The 21,609-nt window shown below is 34.5% G+C and overlaps 1 protein-coding gene across 1 annotated transcript; it reads left to right on the top strand.

Annotated features, from left to right (window-relative positions):
* Nucleotides 1-5,045: 5,045 nt before the first annotated feature.
* Nucleotides 5,046-20,637, top strand: LOC149065695 (uncharacterized). The gene is made up of 2 exons (XM_089253900.1): nt 5,046-5,300; nt 17,531-20,637. The coding sequence occupies exon 2, from the start codon at nt 17,561-17,563 to the stop codon at nt 18,797-18,799; it is 1,239 nt and encodes a 412-aa protein (XP_089110026.1). The 5' UTR covers nt 5,046-5,300; nt 17,531-17,560; the 3' UTR covers nt 18,800-20,637.
* The last annotated feature ends 972 nt before the right edge of the window (nt 20,638-21,609 follow it).

The following is a 21,609-nucleotide window of genomic DNA, read 5'->3' as shown; positions in this document are numbered from 1 at the left end:
CTTCTTATTTTGTGACCTGGAAAGGTAACAGCTGCAACAGAAGCGAAACCATAAAAGAAAAATACGGAAAACAAATTGATTATCGATTAGAAGAAAATTAAAATAAACTCGAAAGAGAAAACAAAATTATACAAGAAATGGGTATTTATTCATATCTCTCTCAAATTACTTGATGTCATACTCATAATTTTGATATTTAAATTACTACAACGTCAGTCGTAAATACAGAAGATATTGATTGAGTGTTCTAACATTCCGACAGAATTTTTCAACTTTTCGGAACTCAAGAATCTTTTATAAAATGTCTAAAACAATCCGAAAGACTAATAATTTACGTCATGAGTAGTGTGATCATATGTCCCATATTTTACGGGATATTCCTGTGTTTTTGGCCGTTCCAACTTTTTTTCAACGCAGCTTACTTGAATTCGTAATGTTTATTAAAATTATGAATATGAAGATAACTTTCACTACTTATAAATTATATTATGGTAATTAGGCAGTAAATATAAATATTCATCTCGCATATTTATCAGATTCAACGTTTTCTCCGTGCACTACATTTCAATTCACTGCGATTTCCAGTAGCCCTTCATTTCCCATTCATTGGTAATTTTTCACCAATTATAGCAGCAATTGGTGATTTTGCTCTATTTATGGCTACGTTTCTTTTCTAATAATTGACAATGCCCCGTATTTAAGATTTCTTAATCACCCCGTGAACGAAGTATGGGAATCTGGTCATGGTTGATGTTTTGTTTTAGAGAAATGCATTTTTGTTTACTGCAATTAGTTCCCCGCAATCCCCTTCGTTTCCCCACAATTCAGCAACTTTAGCAATAATTAACGAATTAGTCGTAAATTGCATTTTTGGCTACAATTATTGATAATCCGAATTTATGATTATCATTTCTCAAATTTTCTTCGATGTGATATGGTGACCCTAAGCATAAAGGGGGTAATTTTTTTATTTAAACCTATAAGTATATTGCTAGTACTGTACGAGTTAAAAAAATTTGAGTAATTTCTCATTCAGTTTAAATTAAAATATCAAGTCCATCTGCGGGATAATTACGCCATCGTCACGGACAACCTCTGGCCCGCGGGCTATAGGTTGAGAAACGCTGTGTTAGAAGGAATAAAATAAGTTTGGAATTTTTCACGTGGAAAGGAATACTAGATGGAATAAATAAAATAATAATAGTTCATTTGGTTTTTTTTTGTTGAAATTGCGTGTTTATGTGCATCTGGAAAGTTTTGAACACGAAACAAGCGAATTATTTACCGAGTTTTAGCAGTTTCGTGAGCGACGAAAGATGTTTCTGTTTCATTGTTTTGTTTCGGCATCATAGTTGGTAAAAAAATAAAAAATAAAAACATTATTTTACTGAACACACACACACACAATTTCCCTCCAGTTATTTTTCACGTGAAGAAACGTAACATCACAAGCATGAAAAGAACTTCGTTTTATTTTTTACTCAATTCTCAACAATATATCATCAAGAATTTTAACACTTCTGAACGAGGAAAAAAGAATTTATTGTCATTTTAGAAAGATAAAAACCTTTGGATATTATAAAAGATGGATAAGAGATTTATAGCTCTTTTTTATTTCCACTTTAACACAGTCGAGTTATGCTGAAAAATCAGAAAACGATTCCAGCGTACAAGACAGAATGACGTGTCAAGTGCAAATTATCTGGTCGTTTTGCTGCTGCTGCTGCTGTTGCCTAATGCATGATGTTATCCGTCCAAAATCGATTAAGACGCATCATTAAGGCTAATGCCGATATTACTGAAAGAGCACGAGGAATTATAAAAGTTGGTTTCCGTCGTCGTTGGAAATAAATTTCCGGTTTTCCACACAGGAAAAATTTATCCATCAGTCTGTCCTGGAACTCCGGAAAGAATTGTGTCAAAAAAATATATATATAGTGAGAAATTCTAGCGGCGTTTGAATGCATGTGGATGACTATATTATGTATATCGATTCTTTAGTGTTGCGCAGAAAAAGTAAAGAATAACGAAAACCATTACTTAATATAAAAAGTACAAAAATACCAACCATTTTCTCTATGAAAAACGACTGGAAATATCAAATTCCAGTACTAACAATACAGTAAATTTTTTTATGATCGATTCGAAATAAAAATAAAATTTCCTAAAATTTTTTATTAATTTTGAAAATCAACATATTTTCAATTAATATTAAAATCAACATATTTTCAATTAATATTAAAATCAACATATTTTCAATTAATATTAAAATCAACATATTTTCAATTAATATTAAAATCAACATATTTTCAATTAATATTAAAATCAACATACTTTCAATTACAATTAAAATATTTTCGATCATTTTAAAATATAATATTATAGATACCATAAAAGAGTTGATGGAGAGAATGGTTCTCTCTTTCACTTACCGGAAAGAGCTGGTAAAAGTTCCAAAAATACTTGTCACAGCATTTTTCCAACACCGATCTGTAAAAGCGTGTTTATATAATTTTTTGTATAAATAAACTATCTCATTAATTTATTGCTACCCAATACTCATTAATTGATAATCAATTTATGTTGTTGTTCTACTAAGTTTCATTTAAAATTACTAATCGCGTCTTTTTGAAGTCATGAAAATTTTTGAGACAGCAAAGTCACACGGATAGTGGCAAAAAACAAAATTTTCATGTTCCAGTGAGTTTTCATTTCAATGTTAAATTTCTTTTGGTACAGTAGAGAGAGGCATTAATTTCACTATTCGATATTTTTTTATTTGGTACCGTATAAAATTTTGTTTTTATATTTCTTCTATACGATAAACATGTTGGGGTAAACCGAGAAGCTATCCATACTTAGAATAAGACAACCATAAGTATTCTTTATGAGCATTGTATAATATTTTATCATGTGTATATATTGTTTATGGTTTTTGTGATTGTGTTTTTAATTGGGTTGCTGTATTTTCGAAGTAAATGACATCCATATTTGTTATAGGCATCTTTTTCTCAGCCACCTCGTTGGGCATTTTGCCTGTTGTGGCATTGCATTTGTATAATTAACCCGCTATGGTCACGTATATATTTGATTATATGTACATGGCAAACACATGGTAAAAAAAACCCATTATATTTATATCTGTTCTCAATTGTTTTGATATTTTAGAAAGTATATTTTTTAGTGTCATTTCAATACAAAATTCAGCTATCTAAACAAGTATATGCAACAATACATTTTATTTATCTAGAAAGAGTTGATTCCTTGCCGGTGGCATTTTTTGAGAGCTGCTGAAATTTCACGCGTTCAAAGATTTATAAAATCATACCAAAAATTGAGGGGATCGGAAATAAAATTCAACTTTTTACGTAAGTTCATAACATTTTTTCTAGCAATTTGTATATAAATAACATTAAAATCAAGGCAAACTGTATATTTTCCCTTAATTAACCATTTTAGCTAATTAAAAAATCCACTCTAATAAATTGAATTGCTGTGCTGATGCAGTGTTTCAATTAAAAATATGTCAACATTACTCATACACATTTACATCTGCATTTTCTAAAAAAAAATCTTTAAATTTAATACGTTTTCATGGGGGCGAACTATAGAGGGTTAATTATGTTACAGAGATTTATTTTTAATATATATTCCCTCTTTTTTGCGGATCATTTTTCATATTTAACTTCTATTTCAGACTCGACCATACATTTTTTATTCCTTTCGGGAACTCTTCGTGAAACACCCGGTATACATGCGTCTTTTTCTGATTCAAATGCATTTGACAAATAAACATAGGGATAAAACCGAAGAAACACAGCTCAATTAGACTGATTACGGTTAGATTGGCTTTAATTGTAACCTTTGTTTTGAGACAAAAAATGGCTACCATTTTTTTCTCTCTCACGACCGCATTAAACTTCTCCAGACTGATAGATATTACGCTCATTAAAATACCATATCCTCCATTACTATAAAAGCCATATTATAACTATAAATCAGTAGAGAAAGTTCACTGATTATAAACCATAGGATGAATTGGTAGAATTAACTGATCAAAGCTTTTCTACTAACGTTAAAAATGAGAGCCTGATGAAAAAAAATCACTATTCGCAATTAAAATGAAAAAGAATCTAATTATCTAATACCACGAGCTACTTTCAGTTGATGACCGCCATCTTTACGAACAATTTAAAAGATAATGTGTTTGGCACATCGCATTGATAACATGATCAACAGAAGTGAAAAAAAAAACCAGTAGGTTTTTTAATAACATAAACGATACTCATAAAAGAAGCCCGACAAAGCTATTAGTATCTAATGTTGACAGAGTTCGAAAAAATGGCAACTTTTGCATCCTTAATAGAGGTTGTTCGAGCATTCTGGTAGCGATTTTTGCCGTTATCGGACAGCAATTCCATGGCAATGGCAGGAAAGAACGGGGGGTTGATACGAAGCTATAATATCCCTTCTTGTATAAAAGTTTGGAAAAAGTACAGCAAGTCAGGAAATCATTAGTTAGCCTGAAAAAGTGCCGTTACTTTTTAACACCTTCCATACATGTTTATGGTTTCACATCTATTGGGTTGTGTGATGTGTGAAGAGAGACAGCACGTGCTTTTTTTTTTTTCTTTTTCGAAGAAGTAGGCTCATGTGTATGGTAATAGAAATGACATGCGTTCGTGCCAACCTCATGATCCTCCATCTCCTGGTCTCCCTTCCGAATATAATATTCACCCTAATATACCGTCGCCCCCAAATCACCACTGCATTCCCGTGTACGTTCTCCATTTCCGCCGAGACTACAGATATTGGTATAAGTTGGACGACGACGAAGACTAGCATTTCCATCAGAAGTCTCTCGCTCTCTCTTTCTCAGTTCTTGGGAGACCGGGATCCAACTCCCTCCACACGCTTTTACAGTCTTCCATTGGTTGGACACCTTCCTCTCATCCACATTTCGAAACGATCGATAGGAAGCGGCTGTTGTTGCCCTCCCTCGGGCTACTGAGTGGTAGGACTCCGCATCCCAAGCGTTTCTCTGGCTCTTTTCCTTGAATCTCCGGCATCCCTTTTGCCAAAAGAGGGAGCAGCGTGACGGATGTAAAACGCACCGACGGATAGTCACAACCACCAATCGTCCCTTGGAAAAACGGTGGCCCTGCAGCACGTCGGACGGACGCCGCATGGCCACCTGACGCTGACGACGGAACGGACGCCAACCACACCGAACACACGTATCCCGGAACACTTGCAATACCAAGAACACATGAGAGTTTGAAAACTATTCTTGTTGGCGGGTAAGTTTTTGCGCAATATTTCCATACTTTTATCAAACATCTTTTCCTAAACTGTCTGCAATGGACTATATGGTTGTCAGTTTTATCATATCAAGGGCTTTTTGTTTTTATCAATGTCACATCTGATACCATCAGACAACATTGCTGACTTGAGATTAGATGACATGGTCTCATATTTTTTAACATGGTGAGAAACTGTGCTCTAATACAAATATCATTGGTTTCTTTCAAACTTTTTACACATTCTTGATTGTATGTGCGATTCTATGCCAGTATAAAGTTTTGTAAATCTCTGATACCTAATTTTTTGTTAATTTTCGAAGAAAGGCATTAAAAACGCTTGTGCGCGTAATAAAATATCCTGACACCAGTGTAGTTGAATAAAAATTGATTCACAATAAAGGAAACTATTTAGTTCATTAAATGAAGCAAAAGTCTGAGATTTCATTGACTCAATCTTACTTAAAATTAAATTTTAAAATTTAAATTTTTATTTTAAGTTTCAAAAAATTTAAAATTTAATTTTGAATGAGATTGAGTCAATGAAATCTCAAACTTTTGCTTCATTTCATGAATTGAACAGTTTTTTTTTATTTTGAATAAATTTTTATTCAATTACATTTGATGTCATGGTACTTCATCATGCGCGCAAACTGTTTTTAATACATTTTTTTGAAAATTTACAAAAAATTAAGTATCAGAGATATGTAATACTTTATACTGACATGGGACAGCGCATACAATCAAAGCATGTGCAAAAAATTTGAAATAAATCAATGGTTAAATAGTATTTTTTAATGGTATTTCTATTGGAGCATAACTTTTCACCATGTTAAAAGGTATAAGACCCCTTAAGGAGACTGCCTGCCTTCGGGCATTTTTTTAGTCATTTTTGATAAAACGAACGTGGTTTTGGTTTAGATATAGTGTAAAATCAAGAAAATAAATGTTATTTCATGATTATTTTGGCAAAAAAATTTTTATTGGTAATTTTATATGTAAAATTAGCATATTTTCAGTACTTCCACCAGACATTGTACACTAAAAACTACTGCTTGTATCATCACTCACACAGGTTATAGCTATGACATTGTTCCGTGCAATGAACTTAAAGTTTTAGAATACCATAAAAAAACTTTTGAGATGTGATTGTTTACGTGAGAAAACACATTTTTCTCGTAAAAAATACTCGATATTCTCAATCCAAAATTATGTAAATCAAAAAGTTTAAAACATAACATACCACTTACTTTTTAATACAGTGGGAAAGTTTCATAGAAATATTTTGAAAAATTCAAGTTTTTTGTGAAGTGAAAAAGCAAGAGAGAGAGAGAGAGAGAAACAAATCTTCAGAAAACGCATTCAAATTTTTTTTTTGAAACTAATATCATTAAAGAGTCATTTTGCTTAATTGAAATTAACTTTGCTTGGATGATGTGGGAACATGATCCTTTGATGATGATGAAAATGAAACAATTTTGTATTCTAAAGTAACTGCACTTTCATACGAACACATACAAATTATGTCAAAACTTCTTGTGAAATTCGTCATTTGAAGGCAATTAGAGTCACCTTAAGGGGTGTCAAGACCTCTATATGTCGATGACTTTAAAAATTATTTCATTCAATTGCAAGTTGGTTCTTTCCAAAATGAAGAAAGAAGTAATGGATGAAAAATATAAAAGTATTCAAGAAACTCACTTTGAACGTGTTTTATCAGATCGAATTTCTGAAGTGTTTGCAGCATATGTGTAAAATTAAAAAAAAAAAACTACTGCACCAAAAACTCTGTAATTCTGTAGAAATGTTTATTCAACACGTGTAAAATGAACCTCCGACTTAGCAATTGATCGACGGGAAGTATTTTTAAAAAAATGTTGAATTTTCAAATTTTTGAAATTTATCTTTGTTTTGAAAGTTTTAAAATTCATAAAATTCTAAGAAATGGTCCAAGCTCGAGGTTTATTTTTACTAACACATGTCGTATAAGTATTCCTACGAATTTCAGAATTTTCCACGCACTGTTCTTTTTTAATCTTACGGACAAGCTCAAAAACTGGAATTTCAGAAAATCACATTCGCGAGAAATTTTTTTTCATTTTTTCATTTGAAAATTGATTCAAGGATTGATGCAAAATTTTTTGCATTTGATATTTGCGTTAACATAGAATATTTTTCAAAGTCATTTCTGAAAAATCGACTTTAGCGGTCGCTAAGCCATCTTAAGGGTGTCAAGACCTCCGAGACCTTAATATATGTCAATCTGTAAATATTTGGTTTAACAATGTGAGAATAATTAGACTGTTTTTCTAAAAGAGAAATTTTTAAATGTGTTAACACACATGGATGACTATTTCCTACTTTATTCTAGACACACGAAAACAGCAATAGTGGTTATGATAAGTCTTAAAGATGAATGCCATGCTTATTCTTTTTTACATGATTTTTTCGTATGGATGTATTTCTTAAATGACTCAGCGCGTACTAATCTATTAATTCGTTATAAGTTGACTCATGTTTCTGTTCATTTAAAACTGAGTTTTGACTTAAACTATCTCTACATTTTGTTGCTTGGACGAGGGTCAAGAAACCCTCAATTTAACCTTGATAATTAATAATGGCAACATGAGTGTCATATTTGAGTTCTACACATTATTTCGATAATTTTTCTAATTGGAAGTACGCCTCTAGGATCAACGGTTCGCCAGTAAAATGCGGCAAAAAAGGGGAATTAAGAAATCACCCTGCATATACAGAAATAAATACTACTTTATTTACTGTGTATACAAAAAGCGAGGTTCATACTTCCACGTAAACTTTTGAGGAGAGAATGTCATCTGAAGGTTGATGGGAACAGTGTTGGGATATTTGAAAGTGATGGTGTACAAAATGTCAGTTGTCCCTGAAATGAACCCATGGTAAGAATCGTATCTCTCTCTCTCTCATCGCCACTTCTGATATCCACAAAACTCTAGGTGTTTAGAACATTTCCATCGCCGGTGTCAAATGACTATTCTTGCTACGAGCTTCATTTCAAAGACAACTGGTGTTTCATACACCACACATGGAGCTATGTATTCGATCCTCCTTGTACACCAGTGTTGACAGGTTACAGCAGATTGCCCACTTAGGTCACTGGCGAACATTACTTTCTATCACGTTCTGGTGACATTTCCTGTCATACTTTCTCCATGTGGAAAAGGTTCATCTGAACATACTTTTTTACGTGGAAAAGTTTTTACGTGGAGTTAGTTACTCCCGTATATCATTACTATGATATGTTTCTAATATTTTGAAGTGAATGCGTCTGTTTTAAATCATTTGATGATACTGGGTGAATTCGCAAAAAGTTATGTAACGAAATTATTTAAACGCTCATATCTTAAGAAGTATTCAGTTTAGTGTTTTTGATGTCTCAGGGTAGATCTTGTTCAGGCAAATCCAATGATACCCTCTGATTTCAATACATCTTCTGGTCTGGGCACCAGGTTTGTGGTCCGCTTTCGTACTGAAATTATTTTACACTATATCTCGGGCACTATATCTAACGCGTATAGACGACATTGGTATTGTCTGTTAGCAATTTCAAGGACAAATTAGATGATACCAATTAAATTATGTCATTATCGACCACGCGATTCAAACCCCAATGAACGTATTCACGTCAAAACTTGCGGCCTACCCAAATTATTTTAAAATAAAATTAATCTACTCTAATTCTCATAAGGTTTTTATATTTTCAAAGTTAAGAGAATGTTCGTAAAACACGCGAGTTTCAAAATCATTAAAAAACAATAAATTGATTTTTGATGTAGAGATTTTACTACAGGAATAGAATAAATAAATATTTTCTACGTTTTTTTCTATATAGGAAAAAAATTCCAAACTTCTCTCTGTCCTTAGTTTAATTAATTTGAAGGAATTTCTCAGGACTTTCCTTCACAATAAATGCTGAGTTGACAAGTGAGTGTGTCTGAAGAATTTGAAATATTGTTGGCGCTCATCCCAAATGTCACGTACCTTCTTTCAAACCGGATTCTAGTAATTTTATCGCAAACCCCGGGGCAAGAATGTTTCAAGCAAGAAATGCATTAGTTTTCCTGACTGTATATGTATCCTTTTCAGGAGGTTTGGTTTCAATGAAGTATTTTTCTAATGTGTGAAAATTTTCTTTCCCGAATTTGAAGATACGCCTTTTACGAAATGATTTATTTACTTTCTTTTTGTTATTTTTCTTTATTTTGATGGCGAGTTATACATTGAATTTTAAAATAAAAACAAATTGAGAATTTGTTTGTCCTACCACAAGATCGGGGTTTAAAATCATCGTTTGTCAAAAAGAATAAGTATAACCAACCGATTGTTCGTTGTGCTAATTATTTAGTTTTCATTGAGTCATAGGATGGAGGGACTTGATTAGCGTGTTTGGTTATGTCGTTGAAATTCGTCACAACTAGTGAAGTTCATAAATTGCGTAAGCATTTGTGCACGATGTAGTACTCTTTCAGAAACTTGATAGGTGTAGGATAGCAATATACACGTACTTATTTTATGACTTTTGTTATTGTATTCCAGAATAATGTATCACCGCAAAGTCAATAAAAATAAACTAGCTAAATGAAAGAAAGACTTAAGTCATTATCAAACTGAATATTCTTTCATTATAAACAATCATTGCTATTTATTACACTAAGATTTTAATCCAATTTCAAGTCTAGAATTCAAGATGACATATTTTCTATATGTACTGGACTGAGATAAAAATGTTATTTTGGCAACGATTAGATGTTTCATACATGTTAAGTCTGATTTCCATGCTTTTTTTAGATTTTAAACTACATATATTCCCTGACTGAGAAAATGTAGTCGACCCAAGTCGTATGACTTAGTTTAGTTTCTACTTTGACCCGGATCACCTCAAGTCAACGTCGGGCCCTGCATACACGATTCGTAGTACACTTATTTGTATATAATAAAGTTACTTATATTGGTGCACCATCTCAAACATGAGTGATTGAATAAGCCACGTAATTGAAGCAAATAAATCAAGAATAACCTAATGAGATTGTACTGAGACTCTATTGAATGAGAACTCAAATCCTTAAACTTCAGCGTCCAAAGAGTGGGATAAAATTCAGGCTGGCGCAGAGTGGTTAGACAAGATGAGACAGCTTTGGACAAGCTTAGTCATTGTTGGTCATGTTGATTTTTATGGCGCAACGCACACCGGTTAGTCATATACAAACTGAAACTTTGCGCCATACAAATCAACGTGAACAACAATTACTAAGCTTGTGCCTAGCTGTCTTGTCTTGTCTAACCAAAGTGCACCCAGCCTGAAGATTCGAGCTCAAACAGTTGACTAATTCTGCCAATCAGTGCACCCATCAAGCCATCATCGCTGCATAAGTTTTAATTTTTAATAATAGTTTACAAATACGAAATACACTTTTAATATTGTGAGTGCGATTTCAGAGACACGCATTTATAGCGAACCGGTCTGCGATGTCATCACCTCACAATAACAACACCATTCAATAATCTAGATACGATGCAATGAGAGAGACCTACTCTAAGACAAATACTAAATTTTTATCTACAAATTACGAAAAATATGAAAAATGCTTAACAATGAGTTAGTTGAAAATAAATATTTTTATCACTATTCAGCGAACTTCTTTCCAGAAAAGTGGAATTTTTCACTAAAAGATTAGAGCTAAGGTTTTTGAAAATATTGGAAATTTTGAGCTTTAAATTCGTGTTATATTATTTAACGTCTTGTTCAATATCATTTTCTTTGTCAAAATTCACTTTCCACGCAGTTTTCCAGCAAACATTAGCTCTTTTGTGCGAGGGATAAAAAAAATGTCAAAAAAGGGATTCGCTCTACCTCCACCATGAACATAAAAATATTAAAAAAACTCCATTAATGATTCCCCCCCCCCCCATCAGAAAAAAAATCCTTCCACAAACATCATTTATCATTTCCCATTTAAAAAGTTCCAGTCGCAACAAAGACAAGGTAATAAATGAAAGGTAAAGAAACGCCATACGTAAGAGTAAAAAACGTATAGAGAAGAGAGAGTCAGAAATTTTGTTGACAGCAGGAGCTATTGAACCGACAGATAAGGATAAATAAATAAAATAAACGGATACATTTCCAATAACGAAGCCTTATTGATTACCGATAGATGCCAGCCATGGCTCCCACCGTTCCAGAAACTGCCAAGTCGTTCCCAAATAATTGCCCAATATAACCAGAAAACTCACGATATCTATTTTCAGTGGTATGTGTCCGTGATTTACCTTCGCAATGGAGAAAGAGAGATATCGATTGCTCAATAATGGCCATTCCCCTCTTGGAATTATTATAAGATTCTACTTTTATCACGAGTAAACATTTGATTCCCATTTCTAAACATAAAGTGATGGAAGAGAGAAACACACGGCATGTACGTTAATGGGTATTAAGACATTATTTATTTTTAATGCCAAAAATAAATCATTTGCAAGTCATTAGGAAACTTAATGCATCCAACTGAGTTGAGTATCTAAAGTCTCATTTTTGAGAAATTCCAAAGAAATCAACACGACGCTCAAAATTGTCAATTATAGATCCCAAAACAAAAACTTATTCGTATCTATTTATTCAAAGTGTAATATTTATAAGTGAAATGTTAATGGAATGATCGAATGATTCAGATATGGTTTAGATGCCTCTTGATATCGAACTATTAAAACAAAATTTTCGATTGATTTTTGTTAGTTGTATTTCAAAATGCTCTTACAAGCATTTTTTTGAAAAAAAAATTAATTTCTTAATTAAATAATTTGTCTCCCTATCTTTACTGGGACGATTCGAGTTAGGTACTTAAAAAACAATCATTAAAATCGATAAAAATGAAGTAATACACTTATTTGTATATAATAAAGTTACTTTTATTGGTACACCATCTCAAACATAAAATAAAACCGATAAAAATCGGTTGGAGCGAAGCCGCTATGCTGCCACCTTTCAACGTTTGGTCCATCTTTTTCTTTAATCACCCTGTATATGGTATTTCGCTACTATTGCGAAAAGCTATTATGAAGCACATCTTCATTACTAAAGCATTTCAGGATACTACCTAGCTTTAGACAATGATACTCTACAATTTTCATTAATTATTGATTGCAAAAGATTTAATTGATTCACTCGTTAAAAAATACCTTCAATATGTCTAATGTATTATAACACTGGGCAACAAATTTTGAAAATTTTTCTCGCGTCCTTAATAAAAACAGTCAATTCCTATATCTACTCAATAATGGCCATTCCTCTCTTGGGATTATTATAAGATTCTACTTTTATCACGGGTAAACATTTGATCCCCATTTCTAAATATAAAGTGATGGAAGAGAAAAACACACGGCGTGTACATTAATCGGTATTAAGACATTATTTATTTTTGATGCCAAAAATAAATCATTTTCAAGTCATTAAGAAACTTAATGCATATCCAACTGAGTCAAGTATCTAAACTCTCATTTGATTACAGAGAAATTAACACAAAGCTTCAATCGTCAATTATAGATCCCAAAACAAAAACTTATTCGCATCTATGTACTCAAAGTGCGGTATTTTTATCTGAAATACTAATGGATTCACTTGAATAAATCAGATTTAGTTTAGATGCCCCTTGATATCGAACATATTACTTAATTTTTTCGAACCGTGTTCCAAAGTAGGTACAGAAATAGAAAATTGCGTTGTTGAATCGATAAGTGAGATACTGGACTAGATGGGGGGGAAAAGATGGCTGTCATTCTTGAACACACATCATTCTATAGCAAACTGATTGGAAGGAGGAGGAGGAATGCAATTTCATGGTATCTGAAGAGAATTAAAACCGAGCTGCCATCACAGTTGGGGGAAGAACAGAATTGCTTTGGGGCCAGTTCCCTGACGATGGAACTCTCTCTTGGACAAAGGCGAAGAATGAGGTTTAAAAGCGGTGGCTACTGAACCGCGTAATGATTACTGCCTCGAAAGATTCTATTGAGCAATTAATCAGAAGGACGCCCGAGATAAATCATTCACAGGCAAAATCATCAGTGTCCTATTCTCTTATGGAATCCAAAAGTGGGGAGGACTCCCTCTTTCTGAAGTAGGAACTCAACTGAGAGGTTCTTCACTTGCAGCTTTGTTTGGGTTGCTTAATGGTTCATTAGTTGAGTTTCCTCTGAGGAGTCTCAGTTCAATACATTCTTTAACAACTGGAGTTTCAAAAATTGTATCACAAATTCATTCGAAATCTAGCATATGCGGGAATGAAAATTTGAGTGCCGGAATTTTTTTTACGCATATACAGAGTGAATCAAAAAAAAGATGGGTCAAGGTGAGAAGAGCCAATGACGCGTGTGTGTGTTGTGTGATGTGATGTGGTGTGGTGTGTGATGTGATGTGATGTGGCGTGCTGTGTGTGTGTGTGTGTGTGTGTGTGTGTGTGTGTGTGTGATGTGATGTGGCGTGCTGTGTGTGTGTGTGTGTGTGTGTGTGATGTGATGTGGTGTGCTGTGTGGTGTGGTGTGTGTGTGGTTGCTTATTTTTGTTTTATACTCATTTTGAATTCCGTTTAGCTCACTAATCACTTGTAGAATGTTTAAGATCTCTTGCGCTTATTTCACTTATTTTTGTGAGCTTTTCGATAGCACTGCAGAAGCATGCGTCTATCTCATCCACCATTTTCTTGCGCTGTGATGTGATGTGTATGTGTGTGCACGTGTGTGCGTGTAGTGCACACCAAACCATACATCTATCGTCATGGTTCGCCTGATCACAAATGTTCTTGAAGGCACCCGATGGTGATGAAATCGATGAGGTGGGGTGAAAACACAAGAATGTCTTAGAAATTACAAAATGACATTTAATATAATGAATGGCTCGAAAGAGCCAATTACAAGAATGGCAAAAAACACCACCGCCAACCTGAATGCACGTCTCGCAGCGGTGAACTCTCTGCAAACTGAACAGCTTTTTATAACACTGTACATTCGACATCGCGAAAATATGTATAAGTGTTCTTCTTCCCCCAAAAAAATTGCATACGTGTGATCGGAACTTCTGCTTCTTCAACCATAAAAATCACATACAGAATGACTCTTCCAAGTTTGCTGAGTTGTCCCAAATAAGTGCCTGTAGCACCTTTACGTTTCATTTCTTCATTACCCGGTAAACTATGACGACAAATGTTTGTTCTGGTATATCCTGTTCAAACCTGAGCCAAAACTAACCATTAAAATTTTTTTTCGATTCATTTGTGTTTACTGTACGCTCTTTGTTTGTTTTTTTTATTTTTTGATAAAAAATTAATTTCTTAATTAAGGCGGTGTGTATAATATATGTATGTCGATCAGACCATTTGAGTTACCATTACGCATATCTCAAGTCTTAACTTGTTACAGGAATCATTAAAACCATTTAAAACATTAATAACTGTTAAAAATGAAGATACACATATGTGTACTTCTGGAGAGGAGAGGGGGGTAAGGGTATACTATATACTACCTCCCAACGCGTTTGGCCCGTCTTTTTTAATTACCCTGTATACAGTACTCGGCTACTATTGCGGAAAGATGATAATACTCTACATTTCTCACTAATTATTGATTGCAAAAGACTTAGTTGATTTACTCGTTAAAAATACCTTTAATGTGTGTATAATTAACTTCAGCTAATAGTAATTTCTAAACTGGCAAATGATTAAAATTTCAACTTTCTTATTTTATTGGATTTGTAAATCGAAAATATGTAATCCACATGTTTTATGTGACTCAGTATATATTATTTTAGTAGTTTCGTAAGTAAAAGATATTTAAAAAGGTCATATAATATACATTTTACATATTATATTTTTATTTTATACATTAAGAAATAAAAAAAAAAACAATACTGTGTTTACTTGAAATTATCTTTAAACTCATGGAGACTAGAGTTAGATGAAGCGTGGTTAAAAGTCTATATATCAGCATCTTATAAAATATCAGTACTTCTCTCAATAAGAATCAAACAGTGGCTCTTGGACCGTGCGACCTATGCAGCCGTAACGGGGCACTTATCTATGAGGGACAAAATCCGAGTTGAAAAAGCGAAAAAAAAATTTGTTGTACAAAAAACATGGACCCGTACGGGTAGAGATTTTTTGTCGAGCCGTCCTTGTAAACCGAGGCAAGAAATTGCCATTCAGATAAAAAAAATAATGACAAAATATGTAAGTGTATCATTTCTAAAATTTGAAATTACAATTAACCAAAAAAAATTTGCATAAAATTGCACACACGACCCATATTGGCTTAAAAATGGCTTCTAAGTACAGTATTTTCATCTGTTGAAACTTGGTACGTAAAATTCCAAGACTATTTAGCCATGATCCGAGAAAATCGCTGTTTTGCGTATCACCAGTAACACTGCGATGAAAATTTTCAGACACGATGCATGAATATTTCTGAAAATGACCGTCGCTGTTGTGAGTGGAACATTAGAAAGTAATTGGTCATGGCCCAATAGTCAAGAATTTTCGTGTATTCTGTCTTTTCGTCCACTGTTCAACGACGATTTAATTTCCAATCTGCAGCTCAGAGATTTCATCAGTTCCGATTAAAGAAATCATTAATTTACATTTTACAGCATGTTCCCGATTCAAACAAGGAATGAATTTTCATCAATTTGTGTAATGCTATGTAATTCATGAGAATGAAAATAAACATCACTAAAAAAGTGAAAGCTCTTGATTTTTACAAGTTCTAGACTAACCAAACCAGTTAAGCTTCTAGCTATTATTGCCTTTGGGGATACCAACAGGAACTACAGTGATATAATTGTGCCGGACTACAGTGATCAAAGGTGCCGTTTTTACAAAAAATTATTTTTTTCGATGATGTCAAGTATCGGAATTTTTTCACGCATACTGTATTATGATTCTATACTATTACGGAAAGCGATTACGAGAGAGACACATCTTAATCACCAAAAGCATTTCAAGATATTACCTAACACTAGATGATGATACTCTACATTTCTCATTAATTATCGATTGAGAAAGATTGATTCATATTTACTCGTTAAAAAATACCTTTAATGTACTATATAATTAACTTCAGCTAATATTAATGGCTAAAACGGCTAATGCCGACCATTTTCACCTTTTTATTCTGCCGGATTTAAATTTTAAATTCAGATTTTTCTAATTCAGTAAATATTATTAGCAGTTTCGTTTCCACAAAAATACTGTTTTTCTAAGGAGTTTCTGGATCATTAATCACAGAGAACCCTAGAGATTAGCCTGGTAATCAACGTGCCGTAATAAATGATCTAATGCCTTTTGGGCTTTCATGTTTCTCGCTAAGTTTTGTTTTAATACTGAAGCTCCGTATGATGTCGCTGCTGTATAATTATCCTTCTAGTCTAGGGATTTGTGGCTGAACGTATTTCATCTCATAATTTAACATCTTCATTGAAGTAAATGACAACACTATCATAAATTCCTTATTTGTTCGTTATTTAATGCACACATTTTATGCGGTACACTAATAAATCTTTCATTAATTGATACTCACGGTGTCATGCATTCATATCAAATGAAGTTTATTTACACCTCGTGATTATATTAAAAATAATATTTCGAGAGACTAATTTATCAGAAACATCCTCTAATTATCACAAGATGTGAAACGGTTTGTGTTTTTTTAATTAATTATATTCCTTTTCAGATTTGTTATCCACGCAAGTTGAGACATTTTATCATGTTGCATCTAAACGTTTTTCGAGAATTTTAGTTGCATTCGAGGTACTATTGAAAACGACGGCTTGTGAGAAATGCATGAGCAAGATTTTGTTAGTCTATGGTTTTCCATGTGTTCCCTAAAAGCAGTAAATGGATAAAGCGAAAATTTTTATCCGTTAAGTTATTCGATGTTTTCTAAGAAACGTCTTCCAGCAATGACTATTTTGTTCGAGACTATACCACGAAGCTGGGCTCGTGGAAGTAATCGCAGCAAAACGGAATAAGTCCGGCGGTAGAGTTCTGACGTTCATTTATTCAGCACAATGACTATTTCTTTAAAAGCTAAATATTATATACGTACCTTTGTCTATTCTGTACTATACCAAGATGTAGTATTTAATGGTCTTTTGTTGACAATTCGAATGCATCTTAATATTGTTCCCGTTCTTTTCATTCTTCTCATTTTAGGTCTTACGGTAATAACCAGACCTTTCCAAAATGAAACTTATCCGATGGGTAGAAGTACACATAGGACGTTCGCGGCGTAAGGCAAAAAAGGAAAAAGATGGAACAGAAGGAAAACTTACCATAAACGTTGGACCTGATGTTCCTAGACGAAGAGATGAAAGTAATCCGAGCACACCGCTGCACAAAGTCGAGCCTATTGGAAATGACATCTTGCTGCCGCGCTCGGCGGGTAATACTCCTAGACGTATCAAACATCCCCCCTCTCCTCATGCATCGATTGGAGGTCCAGCAACACCACTTTCTGTTCGTATTCGCAATACTCATGGCTATCAACAACCACAGTATGTAAGGGCTAACACATTCCAAGAGCCATCACCTCATCCATCTCCAGGAGGAATGTCATCTGTAGATTCACCCCGTCAGCGCAGCCGAATCCGAACAAATCCATGGTTACCCTCACCACGTAGTTCTGGCGAAACTGGATGGGGACGTCGAAGGGCTTCATCTTCAATAGGCTCAGAGAGTTTGGAATCGGTTTCGGGAAGCGGATTTGGTAGTCAGTCTAGTGGTAGCGTATGGGATGAGCCATGGAGCGCCTTTCGAGGAGCTGGTCGGAGCCCCTTAGTAAATCCGCGTCTACCTCGTGTGACATTAGAGCGATCCGCAGTAAGGAAGCCAAGCCCGGCTGTTTCTGAGGATCGCCCTTATTGTCCAGCCACTTACTGCCGTCCTATTCCGCGCAGCGCTTGGATGGATTTCCGAGAGGTCAGCACGAGTCTTGCCGCGGCGGACGAAAGCAGCGACGAGGCGTATTCGGAAGATTATGCCGAGGATGATGAAAATTCAGATGGGCAAGATGACCGCCTACCGCCGGCCGAAGCGGCCCCGGATACTGGTAGCCCTCAAGCAGACTCGGCCTGCGGAAGCGACCGCGACAACAGTAGCAGCTGCAGTACCACTCCTCTGTCAGAAACGGCGACTGCCACGCGTCGCCCCAGCATAACCAAGGAGAACAAAGAATTACTACAGGACAAAGTACAACGTCTTCGAGCTGAGAGACAACTTGTCGATAGGAGAATGCGAGAAGCACGAGTTGAAGAAATTGCTAGAAGAGAGGAACAGATCGTACTGCGTCGGGAGCTTGTGCAATTCCGAAGGCTTCTGTTGCTCCAAACACTTTCGGAGCTTCGAGATCAACTCGAACGACGATATGATAACCCGTCCCCAGCTGCTACCGATACCAGCTGGTTACATTCCGAGCTTGTATAAAAGCTAGCAATCAGAACACCCACCCTTACGCAAGTTCGGGAATCCATTTGGTTTGGATTACAGACAAAAACATTTATTACTTTCAACTTAAAACCATGGTTTCAATGATTTTTTTCTTTCGGCCAATACGACTCATTCACCATGCACGTATTGTAATTATATATTCACGCATCAAAAATATCAACTGAAAATTTACAATAATTTATTCTCAAAGTCCACGAAATTTGATTAATCGTTCTAAACCTTTCCAAATGGATTCCAGCACTTCTGAAATAAAACTGTTTCATCGAACAACACGGGCTGTAGGGGCGAGTATACCATGTGAAAGCGACAGTTTGTTACGTTGGAGGCATGAAGTAGTGCAATGTGAGTGTTTAGTATTTACTTTTAGATGGATTTAACGTTCGTATTTGTTGAAAGTAATATATAAGTGAGGTGTTTTGTTTGAGGAGAGATAGCAGATTGATAAGTTAGTATCTGTCTAATTTCTAGTGTTGTTCGAAGTTTGGAGTTGTTGGAATTGTCTTTTTGTCTTTGATGAAATTCTGTGGTAGCTTTATGTTTTTAGAGTTTTCATTATAACATTTGAATATTGTGTATGGTTGTGTATTAAACACCCAAAAAAAACAGACGATGGAGAAAGAGTTCGCCGGTGAAATTTTACTAGGGGATTCTAAAATTACCATTCATACAACTTGTGTAGTTTAGTGTCATCGCATTACGATGGGTATATATCTCTCGATTATCATGGTCGCGCTGGGTACAAGCGCGTTTACTCCCTGCTTTGCCATCGGGATGATTATGCGAAAAGTCTAGTCTTACATAGCTAGTCATAGTCATGATCTGCTTATCATCTAGATTCTAAATCATAGAACTGCTGGTCTAAAAGCATGATTACTGAAAGGAAGGGTCGAAAAGAAAAAAGATTTTATAGATAGATTCTAGCTCTAGAAACGAATATCTACAAAATATTGAAATCGAGCCGATAAAGAAATAAAATTTTTGCAGAAACGAAAGTGACGAAATGTTAAAAGAGATCACTAGATATAGAAACAATCTAGTTGTTAGCAAACGTACAACTGGAACTGCATTCAGCAATACCCGGCGAATGATCACACCAGCTAATCCAAAAGAAATCACAAAAGGAAAGTATGTTTACATTCTTAGGACATCCATTAAATTTTAGTCAACTCAACAAGATAAACGACATTATAACGATTTCCATCAATAATATGGTTCTAACGTGAACAAAACGTCGTCAGAATAAGGTTACGGAAATCTCAAAGGGGTTCGTGAAATACGTCACAAACGCAACAATTTGGTCATGAACACAGACATTCCTTCTGTATATAATTTTGCGCAATCACCTACTTCAAATAGCTCAAACAATTGCTGCTCATCTGAAAAGGTTCGAGTGAATAGGGGGTATTCAAAAAAGTGTGGATCGTTCAGCACGTGCTCAAGGGCGGAAATAAGAAGGCCATCATTCATCCGCTCGAACGCTTCCCATGTCCCGAGGTTTGTGGAAGTCATCAACATCACGGGGGACAATGCCTGTCACCAGCTTCAAGTTGCTTCGAGTGTTACTCTCGGCAGCAGAAATCGGAGTTGTCTATCCGACCATCTCAGACCTTTAGAGGGTTTGGACAAAGGCAAATGAGTTAGCGGAAGCGATAAGACTGCCAGAAAGGCTGTTTCTTTCTCAACTGTTGCTGTTGAAAACGTTTCGATGTGCCGCCGGTGTTTAGGATGCCTCTTGTTTTCAATCATTGCTCGTGTCTTTCAGTGTTTATCGATCGTTTTGTAAAACTGTGATGAATGATTATTAAAATACATTGAAAAAAAAAACCCAACAAAAACGTTCACATTTCTCTTTTAATTTGACTCGTGTCATTCCTTTAAAACATTATTGATAACGATACTCGTCTGATTATACTTACAACGTTGAGGTGAAACAATCAGACTGTTGTGGTAATTGTGATAGGTTGGTAATTATGCATAACCATCAATCATCTCAGTAAGTTTGATGAATTTCACTACATTTATTACTTTTTCCGACAATTATGTATAATTCCCAAATGAAGTTGGTAAGTTTGATAAATATTAAAGAAATAACTTGTTAAATTAAAATGATATTTCCATGTGATCTGTTTTGCCAGTACGTGATTCGTGCACCACGCGTATTTTGTCATAAAAGTTAAATTAAATTAAAATAAGTGTGAAAAAGATAGAAAAATATTTTGTCGGTCTTGTGTGTTAATGTTTTCTTTCCTCATATTTATCAACATGTGCAAGCATAACCAACATTATTGATCCAGCTCATCATCCTATCATCCTAAACTGAAGTTTGAGCACAATGTCCAATAACTTTAAGTAATTCATAGACAATTTAGCATCACATTTAATAATATGAGCTGGGGATTATGCATCGGTAAATATGATGAATTCGCAATATTTACCAAACTTAGCAAAATAGTTGGTGATTATGAATAACAATGGAATTTATGGCATATACAGTAACAGGACCATCTTATGGGGAAATTAAAACTGGTGGGTCCTATCAAAAAGAGGACACACCGAGGAATCGTCTCTGGGTATTCATGAAATTGTAAATATCCACCATGAAATTGGAAAATTCAACGTTTTTTTTTGTAGTAAGCATACATCATTTTGTAGTAATAATACATCATTAATTACTATTATTCCAAGCATAACCTAAAAAAGAATGATCAAGTCAAAGAAAATGATCTAATATGGTGTTATATTATATATATGTATGTATAATATAATAATCTAATATATATATATAG

This window comes from Pholcus phalangioides, unplaced genomic scaffold (assembly GCF_987345545.1).
Source record: "Pholcus phalangioides strain wild (caught in Gottingen) unplaced genomic scaffold, Ppha-v1.0 ptg000039l_1, whole genome shotgun sequence".
Taxonomy (NCBI): domain Eukaryota; kingdom Metazoa; phylum Arthropoda; class Arachnida; order Araneae; family Pholcidae; genus Pholcus; species Pholcus phalangioides.
Note: the sequence above shows the minus strand (reverse complement) of the source record. Positions and strands in the feature narration are given on the sequence as shown.